Source organism: Nansenia antarctica (genome assembly GCF_963989245.1).
Source record: "Nansenia antarctica genome assembly, chromosome: 16".
In the NCBI taxonomy this organism is placed as follows: Eukaryota; Metazoa; Chordata; class Actinopteri; order Argentiniformes; family Microstomatidae; genus Nansenia; species Nansenia antarctica.
This window is the reverse complement of record NC_137686.1, coordinates 19,618,508-19,633,578: the sequence shown is the minus strand read 5'-3', so window position 1 is coordinate 19,633,578 and position 15,071 is coordinate 19,618,508. Positions and strand designations below refer to the sequence as shown.

The 15,071-nt window shown below is 41.7% G+C and overlaps 2 protein-coding genes across 3 annotated transcripts; both read left to right on the top strand.

Annotated features, from left to right (window-relative positions):
- Nucleotides 1-1,715: 1,715 nt before the first annotated feature.
- atcayb (ATCAY kinesin light chain interacting caytaxin b) lies at nt 1,716-7,807 on the top strand (the record flags this gene model as incomplete). The annotated part of the gene is made up of 9 exons (XM_080546670.1): nt 1,716-1,792; nt 4,673-4,731; nt 4,965-5,192; nt 5,496-5,654; nt 5,872-5,974; nt 6,533-6,664; nt 6,848-6,934; nt 7,404-7,502; nt 7,768-7,807. The coding sequence occupies 9 exons, from the start codon at nt 1,716-1,718 to the stop codon at nt 7,805-7,807; spliced, it is 984 nt and encodes a 327-aa protein (XP_080402796.1).
- Nucleotides 7,808-12,434: 4,627 nt separating this feature from the next.
- LOC308171791 (nicotinamide riboside kinase 2-like) lies at nt 12,435-14,483 on the top strand (the record flags this gene model as incomplete). 2 transcript variants are annotated; one of them, XM_080546672.1, is made up of 7 exons in its annotated part: nt 12,435-12,460; nt 12,589-12,679; nt 13,416-13,464; nt 13,701-13,875; nt 14,023-14,094; nt 14,186-14,292; nt 14,398-14,483. In XM_080546672.1, 7 exons carry the CDS (start codon nt 12,435-12,437, stop codon nt 14,481-14,483), a joined length of 606 nt encoding a protein of 201 aa, XP_080402798.1. The 2 variants fall into 2 exon arrangements, with proteins under 2 accessions (XP_080402798.1, XP_080402797.1); XM_080546671.1 differs by having other exon boundaries at nt 13,416-13,497.
- Nucleotides 14,484-15,071: the final 588 nt, after the last annotated feature.

Genomic DNA, 15,071 nt, shown 5'->3' with positions numbered 1-15,071 from the left:
AGTTTCTCTACTGTAAATAATAATTTAAAAAGAAGAAAAAAAAGAAGAAAACCTTAATTCTTCCTTCCTCTAGCATGTTTGACTGCCAATGGCCTCTGGCCCGAGCATAGATTACTTTTTCTTGCGATGACTGATGGACAGATGATTCATTTACTTAGACAAATATATTTGTTGTAAGTCGCTTTGGATAAAGGCTTCTGCTAAATGCAAAAAATGTAATGTAAATGTAATAATAATAATAATAATAATAATAACAACAATAATAACAACAACAATAATAATAATAACAATAATAATAATAACAATAATAACAATAACAATAACAATCATAGTCATTGTCATAATCATAAGAACAATATGGATTTAAAGTGCCTTTCAAAAAGCCCAAGGACAGCAAAATAGAGGGTGAAAAACCATTAGACACTTTGTAGCCTGATGCCAACAATGTCCCCATTGAGTGTGTACATCAATACAGGGGTTATGACTATCACTCTGGCTATGAGGTATTCACATGCCAGTCAGGCGGTACTCTCTTTGGCATGTGAGATGGCATTTTGGCATGTGAGATGGTGAACGGCGAGGCTGGGAGAATGACTCCTAGCCACCATCTGGATGTACAAACCCTGGACAAACACGTGCCGCTCTGCTTAACATGTTCTGTGCTGTATGCAGTGGATATGAGCAGCAGGAGCGGTTAGCGTTAGCCACTGACATCTGTCCATAACAGTAACACGCTCGCTAATCTCCTCCTCTGGTGTGAATTCGTAGATTCGGCCCCAGCCGCCGGAACAGGATTAGTAGGAAATTAAGTTACCATGGAAGTGAGAGAAGTGGTGCTTGAAAATGGATTGAAATGATGCCCAGAAAAGAAGAGCCCTGTCATCACAACACCCAATGAAAATCACATGATAGGGTACTTTTAGAATAGCTCAACACTTTAGCTTCACCATAGCGCCATTCAGTAAACACTTGTCTGTCTCTCGTCCTCAGTCAGATAGTATTGTAATTACAACACTGGTCCAGCCTCCAATACCAGCCATGTGGCCCGCGGCGGCAGGGGCTTTTTAGTCCCCATTTGCTGATTTTCCACATGGGCTCCCTCTAATCTGGCCGGGCTCAGATAAATCAGTGCCATCCCAGTGGACAAATGGGCTCTGGAAACGTCTACACTACACTCATATGACCCCTGACCTCCACCGTATGGGGTAGGGATTGTCCCTCAAGCACATCTCTCACACGTCACACATGATTACTCTTTGCATGACAGCTCACAACTCACAGCCGGGGCACGGGGCATGATGCACTTACGTGGCATTACGTCACTCTGTATGGGGATACGCATGACGCATCGGAAGTATGAAAGTAAACACGTTGTACCATTGTGATTTGATTATGGAACTTGAAAATAAATGACGCTCGGAGGGTTTCAAGATGGCCGCCGCAGAGGGGCAAGAACAAGGAACTTATGAGCAATATTTTGATAGCAGGATATTTTTATAGCCTTGCCTTTAGCAAAGGTTGAACGTCGTTAGACATTTCTTTTCCCACCAACACATTTGTCATCCTTTTTTTAAGCTGTCAGTATAAGGACTGATGTTGTTGTTTGGACTCAGTTCTACCTACACCTGCACTTGTTCTTCTTCTGGTTCAGGTGATGATCATGTTGTCCTCTGTGTCTCTCACCTCACAGGGAGCCTGGTCCTCCTGAGTGGAGGATGGGCACAGCAGAGGCCACCCTCCGCATGGAGAACATGGAGGTGAAGGATGAGTGGCAGGATGAGGACTTCCCCAGGTACAGTATTGGGTCTCTCTGTAGGAGGCTCAGTAGGGAGGATCACAGCTGTTTGGTCCGGTGGAGGCTGGTGGAGGTGGACATTGGAGGACGGGATCATTGTAAAGCATGCATTTTTCATTCCATTCCATGCATTATAATGAGCCCCGTCCTCAGATGTCTACCTCCACCAGCCTCCCTCTGGTCTGGTCTCACTCAGTGGCGTAGCGGATGGGCCCGCAAGCGACGCACCGCGGGGGGACCCCAGCCACTAGGGGGCCCCCTAACATTGGTTGCTAGCACCCCCTCTCATTGCTCTCACTTGTTTGTACCTTTTGCTAAGTCAAGCATTTAGAATGTAGAGTGCATATTGCGAAATTTCGCAATGCATCGGTCGGACTCTAAAAAACGTTTTTTTTAACCTCCGTTGCGAAAGGGCCCCCGCCGCCACCTTGTGGGGGGGCCTCAGGATTTTGCGGTACGCCACTGGTCTCACTGACTGTCCAGAAGCCATGCGTGTCTTTACCGTCTCTGGTTAACAGGTGTCATGACCTTGTTGATCATGATCTACTGAGTCAGTTTCAACTGAAATAAATAAAGAATAAAGAAACCGAATGTAAGTGATTTCATCAGACGTATGCTCTCGAAACAAAAACTAAAATAATTTATGAAATGACACGTACTCATTTCTACCTTGTGTGATTATCCTATTGGCAAAGGGATGTGATGGATGTTTAGGCATGTGTCTTGAAAAGGGAAAGCAAAAGGCAGCAGGCGCTCACCTGCCCTAATATGTCAATGTATGACATCATGATTATTACATCATTACCTCAGTTGACACAGCAGCCTCCAGCCGATGACAAGAAGCAGGTCAGGCATATGGCAAAGAGAAGCTGAATTTGTACAAAATACACCGTAGGGTTGAGAATAATGAACACATTTGTACAGTACAGAGAGAATTCATCCCATGAAAATAATATATGACGACTCTTATGAGAGATATTCTTCAGTGTATAATGAGTGTGATTGGATAGGGTGCCCTGGGGTACTCATAATAACACTGGCTTTGATTTTGAGCCAAGTATTGTTCTTTTGGTTACGACCACCAAATACACTCCTTTATTCTGTCATTTCTCCAGTTTCTTCTTGGTCGACAGGATTCACCACAATAAAAAACCCTGGTATAATCACAGCTATTACACGGTGCCTAACAGGCCAAGCACAGCCCAGACAGTGCGGATGTGGGTGGGGGGGGTGAGGGGGTCTGTCAGGAAGGGGTGGACAGGTGGCATTTAAATGTATCCTTCCGCCCTCCTATCTCGCAGTGTTCTTACTGCTCACAGACCAAATGTCTTGTTATAATACCAGCTGAGAGTTGATAATTATTGTTATGTGTTGGTCCTCGGTGGCTCAGTGGGTAGTGCATGGTGCTATCAATGCTTAGGTTGTGGGTTTCCAGCTGAGGCCAGATATACTGAAAATTATACAACAGTTAGTTCCGACCAAGTAATTTGATTGGACAAGAGGCATTCCATGAGTTACGATATACAGTATAACAGCACTGGGACTTTTAACTATATGTAGCACTCCGCCGCACAGGTGTTCTATTAAATGACCGTTAATTAGACTACATTAGCCAATCAGCGAGCAAAGCAAAACCCTCCGTTTTTAAATCCTCAATTTTGGCTAAAAGCTTTAATTTGGCTCTACAGGTGTTAATATGTCATTTTATTAAGTTTTAATATGTTTTCAGGCGAGAAAGTAGCCATATATATTCCCAAAATGTGTCCGGTTTATCAAAATAACCCGTTTATATATCTGATCTGACGTTTTTTTCCCCACTTCTGTGGGAAACTTCGCTAGCAACATTACGTTGCTAAGATAGTCTGGTTTCCCCTGCTTCAGCAGGCTACTTTATCTCCGCTGAGGTAACTACGGTTAGCTACGAGTTAGTTATAACTTACACCACCCTAGGGGTATGTATAAATATTTAGTAGTTACTAAGCTCTACGTCATAACTAGTGTGCTTGGTGCAACCCATTCAAGTTTAGTAGTGACTAAATCTTGATTTAGTAAATACTTACGCTATAACTAGGGTTAGTTTGTACTTAGTAAGAAGTGGTGCAACCGACCCCAGTTGAACAGTCCCGTTGCGGAACTATTTTTTCTTGACGGAGCCAAAATAAATGATTAAATAAACAAACAAATCATAATCTGTTGTCACTTATTACTGCTAACTAATAAATTGCGCTGTAGAACTGTTGCCTCGTACCTATGACCGAATCACAGCCGTGCTGATATTCAGTATAACACACTCCCTCTCGTGTGATATTGCTTAAATGTATTGCACTCACTGCAATGTAAGTCACTTTGGATAAAAGCGTCAGCTATATGGCACATATATTATTGTTTCTGGAGATTACCATTGTGCCCATTTGAAGAGCAGGATCGCTGCAACTCTATGACACAATCATGGGGCTAAACCAACCACTAGATTTGATAAAGGCTTTATTTTCAGATTTCATGTCAGTTCAGCATGATCATCATTACTCATACTAATCATTGTATCAACAACGTGAGCTGAACAGAAACGTTAGCTCATTCACATGCTAGGGTACTCCTAATCTTGGCCCTGGACGTTACAGCGATATGCAATGTTCAGAGGCAGGCACGCTGTCTGGCTCTGTGAGATTAGGTCACCACTAATACAGTTTGTATAACACAGTTTGTTGCAGCATTTCTACTGCAGTATTAGTGCAGTGACTGTTACAATGAGTATCCATCTCCATCACTATTTGCGCTTCTGGTTAGATGCTAAACTGCATTTCGTTGTCTGGTACTTGTACTCTGCAATAAGAATAGAAGTTGAACCTAATCTAATCTAATCTGTCTCTCTACCAGGCCACTTCCTGAGGACGGGGACCTGGAGTCTACCTGTGGTCTCTCTGACAACAGAACAGGTACAGGGACTAAAGACTTCCTCAAAACCAGTGGAGGCTGGTGGAGGTAGAAATCAGGCTCATTGTAATGCATGGAAATGGAATGAGGAGTGGTATCAAACACGCATGTGTAGAGCTTTTCGCCACACTTATAGAACACAAGTAACCATCAACAATATTGAGAATATTGTAGAAGGAAGTGCTCATTGTGAAGACACCCTCCATCCCTCCTCTCCTCTCCTCTCCTCTCCTAGGTCCCCCCACCACCTTGAACGTGGGGGAGTCCTCCGCCCATCGCAAACGTCGTACACTCGTTGCCCCGGAGATGAACCTGTCCCTGGACCAGAGTGAGGGTTCAATGCTCTCCGACGACTTCCTTGGTACGCCCGACGACCTGGACATCAACGTGGATGACATCCCGACCCCCGACGAGACGGACTCCCTGGAGTTCATCACCAATGGCAATGAGCTGGAATGGGAAGGTCAGCGAGGGGTTAAATGATATTGTTGGTGGTTGAAAAATACACATTAGACACAGCTTCATAATAAAGACATTTGTGACAGCATCTGGCGAAAGCGGGAACAAATCGGCAACCAACTGACATTGAATTTTTCATTTTTGAAAAACATTTTTCAGAATAAAAGTCAGAACATTTGGTCGGTGGCTGGCTTGTTTCAACAGCTGCTGTTACATTCGTTAAGTGGGCAGCTGCCTGTCCATCAAGATGTCATAAACTCTGATGACATTGAGGAGAGCGTGACCAACATCCACACCTTGTTTCCAGATGACACCCCGGTGGCCAGTGCCAAGGGCCTCCCAGGAGGACAGGAGGACGAGAGCGATGCTGCGGGGCGTCTCTGGAGGACGGTGATCATTGGAGATCAGGAGCAGAGGATAGACATGCAGGTCATCAGGCCATACCTGCGGGTGGTCACACATGGAGGTTAGTGTGTGTGTGTGTGTGTGTGTGTGTGTGTGTGTGTGTGTGTGTGTGTGTGTGTGTGTAACCGATCTGATTAAACTGTCATTCTGCTGACATGTTCTCTCTCTCTCTCTCTCACCCTTTCTCTCTCTCTCTCTCTCTCTCTCTCTCTCTCTCTCTCTCTCTCTCTCTCTCTCTCTCTCTCTCTCCCCCTCCCTCTCCCCTTTTTTTCTCTCAGGTTACTATGGTGAGGGGCTGAATGCCATCATAGTGTTTGCAGCCTGCTATCTGCCAGACAGTGGTTGTGAGGACTACACCTACATCATGGAAAACCTTTTCCTGTAAGAATCCCCCACAACACTCGATAACATCACACAGTCAAAACAAAAGCCATTCATTTAACATGTTTGACCCCCCTTTAAAAATGTCTTATTTATATGAATGAATGAATGAATGAATGAATGAATGGTCTTTATTGTCATTGCTACAGTACAGGTACCAAACAACGAAATTTAGGAGGGGTGGCTCCCCTGGTGTTAGGAAAGAAAAAGAAAAAAAAAAAAAAAAAATTAAAAAATACACTTTAAAAAAAACACAAGAAGGGAAGGAGCTGGTTTACATAAATAAAGGCTATGTACACTATCCACTATACTATACTGTACAGATAGACGACTAGGGTTGTCATATTGCACATAGTGTTATTGCACATTTATTTAAAGTATATAAGCCTGGTACAGTCCATTGATGGAGTCAGTGGATGTGATATGATGACTGATATAGTATAGATGATTCACTTACTTAAACAAATATACTTGTTGTACGTCGCTTTGGATAAAGGCGTCTGCTAAATGTCTAAAATGTCAAATGTAAATGAGTTCGCTGTTCTGTGTGTGCTCCAGGTATGTAATAAGCAGCCTGGAGTTGCTGGTGGCTGAAGACTACATGATCATCTACCTGAACGGGGCGACGCCCCGCAGGAGAATGCCAGGTATCAGCTGGCTGAAGAGATGCTACCAGATGATTGACAGGAGGTAAGGTGGTGAATATTATACATCTTTATCATAAACCTGCTATCCTGCTCTGCAGTAGGGTGTTGCCCACCATTTGGGATCATATGTCTGCTAAAGTATTATCTCGGCCGAGACGGAGGTACGCTGTCGACTACCTAAAATAATGTTTTTGGTGAATGTTTTTGTCTGAATGTCCCCTTGCAGGTTGAGGAAGAACCTGAAGTGTCTGATCATTGCTCACCCCTCGTGGTTCATCCGTACTGTCCTGGCCGTCTCCAGACCGTTCATCAGGTAAGGCCTATCCTTGTGTCTCCAGGTTAGCTGAGGCCCCTGGGAGATGTAGTCCCAGGTCCATGTTTAGTCCCTCCCAGGTCCATGTTTAGTCCCAGGTCATTCTGTCCTTTTAGTGGACTGTGATGAGAAGCCCCCTAAATAAAGAGACAAAACAAATAGTGTTTTTGTTGGTGGTAGTTGTGGCCTAGTGGATAGTAAGTTGGACTAGTGATCAGAAGGTCACATCCCATAATGGGAACACCACCATTAGTGTGGCCTTGAGTAAGGTGCTTAGCCCTAAGTTACTCCAGGGAGATGTCCCTGTAATCTCTAATTGTAAGTTGCTTTGATTAAAAGTGTCTGCTAAATGTAAATGTCAGAAGACACTTTCCCATGTCTTCTGTTTCTGACAGTACAGTATACTGTTTCAGTCTGTACAGTATACTGCTTCTGCGCTTGCTTAACATCACTATTGCTTTTCAAATAGTGTGAAATTCATGGCTAAGATCCGCTACGTGCACACTCTGGAGGAACTCAGCCAACTCATCCCCATGGAACACATCCAGATACCTGAGGGGGTCCTGCAGTAAGTCATTGTGGCCCCCAGGGGTCGCCATTGAGACACCTAGTCTAGAGTTACATTGTCTATTATAAGTATAAGTATCAAGTTCAATGAGGGTGAAGGCATCAATGTCAACTTTCACTTAGATGCAATGTATGAGAGTTAACTGTACTGTACTGTGTGTGATCTTTGATGATTTGATGTAAACATGGAAAGATTCCAGCTTGAAATCATGATGCCACAGTAGATCAAATAATCACAATACAACTTCATATGGCCTTGTTCCCAGGTATGACGATGAGAAGGTTAGAGCACAAAGGGAAAGGTGAGAGGCATGTTTTATAGGATCTCTTTGTACCTCTCCTCTAAAGATCTCACGCTCACAGTCCTCTCTTATGGTCCTATAGCCTGGAGCAGGAGAAGCAACAGACCAAGTCTACAGCCTCTAAACAAAGGTGACCCCATTTGGCTCTACAGACAGTCACTGCATGCTGGACATCAGTTTCATACAAAGAGTTGGTTCAAATTGTTTCAAAATATGTCTCTTTTTCTTTTTCTTTACATTGCTTGAGACTTTTCGAGAATCAAGTCACTTTGTTTAGGTGAATACAGAGTGAACAACTTATGGAACGTGTCTACGACCTTCTCTTTACACCTTGTGATCATCATGTTTTGGCAACAGCACGAAACAGCAAGGTTTCTAACAGCAAGGTTGATATTTTCCAATGGTTCAAGGTAGATATTGTCCAATGGTTAAACTCTAGTTGTTGCTGTTGTTTCTACAGGCCTAAGTCGATGATGATGGAGTCAGGACGTGACATCTGACATTCGGTAAGCGTTCTCACCTAACCATATCTGTTCTTCAGCGACTTCTTATATCATTCTACAGTAATTACACTCCGCATGACATAAAGAGCACATCTGCTCAGCTCCTTAACCCAGCATACCCCCCGGCAGCCACTGGTCAATGCTATTTTTACTGGGCGGCACTTAAAAAGCTGCAGCGGGAGAAAGCACACGCTGTTATGTGTTGAAACCGGGAGAGTACCGGACCCAGCAGGGGTTATTTTAGAATAAATGTCACAGCCAACCAATCAGACAGACCAATATATTATCACATACACATTTCTGCCACAGCTGCCGTTTAGTCTGATACTGCAGGCAGGGGGCCTCGGCTTGGCTGACATCCCAGGAATGGATAGGGACAACTTAACCCGTACACGGGAGAGGAAGTAGAGGGGCAAAATAAATAAATAAACTCCAAAGATGTGCCAGATGAAATCGAAGAATTCTGCATGGCATAATGTATGTCTGCTGAATTATGAGAATGACAGCGAGGATGGCTGTATTTCAAATGAGGATTGACATTGTCCTCTACCTATCACTTTTTTTTTTTTTTTTAGATAAAGATCCACAGACTCCATAGAATACGTCACTGGTGAAGTAAGAGGACAGAGGTGGATGAAGACATCTTGACATCCCATCAGCATCATCTACTCCCACATTATGTCCCGCAGAGAAGAGCCAATCAGATCTGTCCAGGCATGCCCTGACTGTGCAGTGTTGGGAACATACTGTACCTACCTGTTCCTGTACCTACACCGTGATGTTCATGGAGGGACCTGAACTGATGCTACTACGCTCAGAAATGTTCACGAGAAAGAGAACAGAACATGCTTAGAACAACTTTCCTCCGTCTCTCCAATGTTAAGAATTTCAACCATTCATGATGGATTAGAATCATGATCGACATATTAACTAATTGATGTGGTCCTTGCATGGATAATTTATCTTTACCCTCTCAGTGGTCAACTGTTCTACAGCATGATGAAGGGAGGGTCCACTTTACCTTCATCTAATGAAGAGCCTAATGTGGACGGACTGGATGAAATTAGTTTCTTTCCTGAGGAGGAATGCAATATGTATGTTTTGTACAATATGTAATAGTTTTAGTTGTAGTAATCAAATGTACATAGTTGTAATATAATATTGCTCAAACAAATTTATGGGGTTGTTATTATGTGGTTATGATGGAGGGGTTTCATCGATGGCCTATGTTCCCTAGGGAATTGAATGGCCTAAGTGTTAAATAAATTCAAATGCAATTAGGGACTTCAGATATATGTTCTGAAACATATGAAATTGACTCCAACCCTGACACCAGCTATTCAGTGAAATACATGTTTCTTTTACGCAAATGATGTACACATGTGTTATGTACGGTAACAGAGAAGCTTTGCCCTTGGTTTTATTTCTCAGAAGGTTCAAGATAGCATGTTGGTTAATATTTGTACAATTTGATAACAACATGTTTTATGTTTTTGATTCACTGGTTCATTCTGGTTCATACTGTATTAATCCCACTACATTCATTTTTAGAAATCTACATTTCCTTAATTATACATTAGTAAACATGACAATTGTTACAAATGATGTGACACAATACATTTAGATCATGTAATTTAATGAATTGCTTAAATTATATATTATTATGTGCTTTTATTTGTTGGTAAAAAAATAAATAAAAAACATAAAGTTGGATCGTTATGATAACAGCAATGAGATATTTCCTGATTGGCAGTTCATTAGACTGAGGCAACTGAAAGCAGAGAGGTGTTTTATGAGAAGGATTTACAATGTTGTGTACATTTCCTACACACGTGGGCCTAATGTTGCTGTTAAAGTTGTAAACAGTTAATGGCATCATTGCCAGTTTAAAAAATATTATTTATGTGACAAATAAAAAAGTCACATAAATAATGCACCATTGTTCATGGGTATAGAGTTGGGTATATATATACAGTATCTAGGTTTAGAAGATGGTGATAGAAGACATTTTTTCCTTCTATCACAGAGACTGCCAATGGCCCCGGGCCTGAGCTTCTTCCTGCTACAACTGGTGCATTGATGATTCACTTGCTTAGACAAGTATTGATTGTAAGTCGCTTTGGAATAAGCGTAAATGTAAATGTTAAATGTAAATGTAAAGTATTATTGAGGTGTCCTTTTCATTAGGGCATCAATGAACCTCTTTGAAACAGAAAACAGAAAAACTATTGTTTAAATAATCAATATTGATCATTCATTCATTGGTATAGTCTTGTCTTGTCATTGGCAGTTTTAAAACTTGGCAGTTTTATCTCCTACACACATATTCTCACTGAAATTAGGTCAATGCCTTTTATTGTTCACTAATCTTCATGTTCGTGGTAATGCACATGTTTCCATAACTGAATAAATAACTGTTAACAAGATTGTGCTGAGGACTTCAAAGTATTAAGGTGATATGTTATCATCACGTGGTGTCAACTACATCCTTCCCACATATGTTTATAGGCAGTAAGAGCCGCAGGCACGCTTGTTCCACGTTATCCGATAGTGTCAACTCAAAGTTCAGCCGCCTACAGGCTGATAAATAATAACACAGATAGATAAGGGTAGTAAAACAGCCACTTGATGGCCTAAGAGGCCTACCACTAACTGTGCAAGACAAATACACACACACACACACACACACACATTCAGTCCATTAAAATCCAGAAGCAAGTGTTACTTCTTAACTTTGTAGTAATACTAGGAGACCCTTCTCTGCTCTGACAAGCCGGCAGGGGCAGGGTGGCAGGGTCACATGGCTGGAGGCCCCACCGGCTTGTTACATCAGAACTATGTGTGATACAGCAGGCAGCTGGCAGTCACACACATCAGACCGCATCTAAATACATTCACCGGCCACTTCATTAGGTACACCTTTTCAACTGGTCGTTAATGAAAAATATCTAATCAGATCATCACATAATGGGTCTGGTTTTCCTCCATAAGCTGTCTAAGGATGGACTTTTTTTTCCCTCTCAGCTACTGTCACTGTTACAATGTTTGTTTCGCAGAACACAATGGTGTGACGCCATGTTTGGCATCTGCTGAAGTTCTGGAAAGAGTGATTCATGTTTGATCTGTATTGATCCCTGTGATCCCGCAAATGTTTAGTCTATCCTTGTCACATTTTAGTCTAGTCATTTGTTACATTTTAGTCTACATGTGTCGCATCACACCACACATTTTCCATGATTAAAGGAATGTTTTATAGTCCCTTATAGTAAGGTGGAGAATAAAGGCAATTACAATACAAGCTTTTCCTCAAGATATTATTTTATAATATAATTATAATTATTATAATAATAATTATTATTAATAATATATATATTATTTTTAAAGACAAGTTGCAACCATGATTTCACAATTGACCACACACAGGTGAACCTGATCACTTATTGAATAAACGGCTCTTATGAACATTTGACATCTTAAAGTGAAATATTCTTCCCTGGATGAACTTCGGGGGGGGGGGGGCTTGAAAATAGTCATACGAAACATAAAGCCTGCCCTATATTCTCAAACCTCAAAAGCAAAACAGTATTTGTTTGTCAATACACTGTGTATACGATAAACAAGTTAAGACCGCGGCTTTTACTAGTTTTACTAGGCGTCATCCCAGAAGTGAATTAACAGTGTTGTTAACAGCTTAGTCTAAAACCATGTTTATATTTTCTTTAGGATGTGTAGTCGTGGGATATGCGGTTTTTTCCAGCTTTTGCTGGAGTGGCCTCTGTGCTGACGGAGTACGAGGGACAGGTGGAAAATTGGAGATCTGCCATAATGCTAATTCAGCTCCCGCTGAGGTCAGCCCTGATTGGACATATCCGGTGTACAGTAGCGGTTTATTGGCTACTGTAAAAGGGACCGATTGGACTGAGGTGTCCACGAGGTCGTGACGCGGAGCGTCGCCCCTTTATAAGTCCCGGGGTGGGATTCTCTATCAATGAAGTAGTAAAGGGGGGGACCGTATTGGCAGAAAAGAAAGGAAGGCTAAACTTTTATTAAAGAAGCCTTTGATAGTAAGTTTGTTTGGGTTCCCTTTTTTATTTACTGATTTCCCAAGACCAAGATCAACAGATCAAAATGAAGTTCATCATAGGTATTGGCGGGTAAGTAAGGGAATATCGAATAAGTGCAGGCTATTACAGTTACAGTTATTATTTGTTAATGAGGCAATTATCTGAAATAAAAGTATATTCTTTTATTTTTGTTTACGTTTCTTTTCGATTGTTTTCAGTGTGACCAACGGTGGGAAAACCACTTTGACGAATAGACTTATCAAGACATTGCCAAATTGTTGCGTGGTGCATCAGGATGACTTTTTCAAGGTAAGACACACAACACACTCTTTTATATTCTCATTGAAAACATGCTATTAAATGATGACCATTCATGGTCTTGTTTAAACCTCTACCTCAGGTGAAGGCCACATATTTCACTCATTTATTTCTAATAATTCATAGAATTTTCCATTGACTATTTGATAACAGCTATTCTGCAGGTGACATTTTATGAACATAATAAGTAGATTCATATCACCTGCAGATATGTTATAGGCCTAGCATTTCATTACTATTCATTACTACATTTTGGCTGATATAGTCTCCTGGACACTCAATGAAAAGGTTATGGTCCCCACATGAATTCAAACTGTGTTGCATTCATGTTGCAAAGTGGTGCAACAACTTTTTGCATGATCATTTAACATTCATTTGGCATCGAATTTGAAATCATGCACACTTCTATGCCCACCTAACGATCCAGACATGCTGTGTTTAATCATATCAGCATGTTGCAATGGATCATTGACTTTCAATGGCTGACAAAAGGTACTCTCTCAAGTACTGTACCACTGCGGTCAATGTGTACCACACGCACTGAGCAGTCAGGGCTGCTATGCACCATTACTGCACTAGTGACGGTACACCGAGGGTGCATCCAGGCCATGCTCTATAGTGGAGACCAGGCCTTGGCTTCTCATGTCCAGGTGTGATCAGATCAGCTCTGATTACTCAACAACATCACCCAAAGGTTGCAGCAATGTTTTATTGACTGTTATTTCAGAAACCTGATCAGATAGCAGTCGGGGAGGACGGCTTTAGACAGTGGGATGGTAAGATTGGATTTCATAGTAGGAAAATCAACAGTAAAGTACATTTTTCCTTTGATGCACATTTGAAGCACAAAAAAAGACATTTGTAGCCAAATCAAGCTAAGATGTAATCGTCTCTGCCATAGATTCTGTGAATGGTATGGCCATTCACTAACTGTGTGTTGATGCACATTGAGTACTGTGTCTGTTCCTGTGTGGTGAAGCATGCTGTTCTCTCTCTCCCTGTTCTGTAATAGTGATCGAAGCGCTGGACATGGAGGCCATGGTTAACACTGTCCAAGGCTGGCAGGAGAACCCAGTCAAGTTTGCCCGCTCTCACGGAGTCACCGTGTCACCCGAGGCCGAGGAATCTGACTCAGACGAGTCGATCCACATTCTCATCGTGGAGGGTTTCCTACTCTACAACTACAAGTAGGTTGTTCTACAAACTACAAACATTTCACCTGGGACATTGTAGGCCACCCTAAAGCCTACAAGTCTTGCCTGAACTGTTAATACTCTATTTACTTACATTGACATAGGCTGTCCTTCAACCTAACCATGCTCTCCTCTCTACAGGCCTATAGTCGATATCTATGACATGTGCTACTACATTTCCATTCCGTACGAGGAGTGTAAGAGGAGAAGAAGGTAAGGCTCTTTCAGTGACTTGGACATGTTCCATTGAGTTATGGTAAGGTAGTTAAAGATTATATAACGTTTTCCTCTACCTTACCTACAGTACAAGGAACTACACAGTCCCAGATCCCCCTGGTCTTTTTGACGGCCATGTTTGGCCCATGTATTTGAAGCACAGGAGAGAGATGGAGAGCAACTGCAATTGTATAGGTGAGTCAAGTAAACCTGTTTGACTTCAAAAAGTTGACATGGTACAGGAGTCTTACATAATGGTTTGCAGGTGGCTAACTTGACTATTTTTGGACTTGCCCCCAGAGTACCTTGATGGCGTGAAGTCAAAGGATGAGATCTACAACCAGGCATATGAAAGCATTCAGAATACCCTGCTGAACAGTTTATAGGTAAATATCCTGCAACATTTCAGTGTATGTTTGTTAACCATTATGTTATGCATTGCATTGAATATTAATAATTACTATTTCTCTTCTTTCCACAGCAGGAGGAGGGAGTCTGAGGACATGTGTATATACTTGTAAATATCATTTTGATTGTGTAACAGAAGTACCATGCTTTTGTCTATTATGTGTTGATGTAAATAGTTATAAATGTAACTTATTCTAAAGCTGATGGCAGAAGCATTGAATTTTGTATTATGAACTGTAACTTCTTTTTTTTTAAACTCTGGACTGCCCAGTGGTTATCCTGAAGAACGAGGTCTGAATTCTGGCCATAGTAAAATATCCCACACTGGGAGTGGGGATGGTGTTCCCAATTACAAAGAGACTTCTGAATCTATCACATGTCGTGTCTTGTTTTCATTATCAACGCAGTTGAATCCTATTAATAAGCAACCAACACAATCTATAGCCTATATAGTTTACTTTTGTTTGATTCGTTCAGAATCGTTGAGGCTCAGACAATGAAAGCATCGAACAAACCATTATACTAGCCTTTTACACTACCAGTGCTTTAGAAATCAGAATATGAAG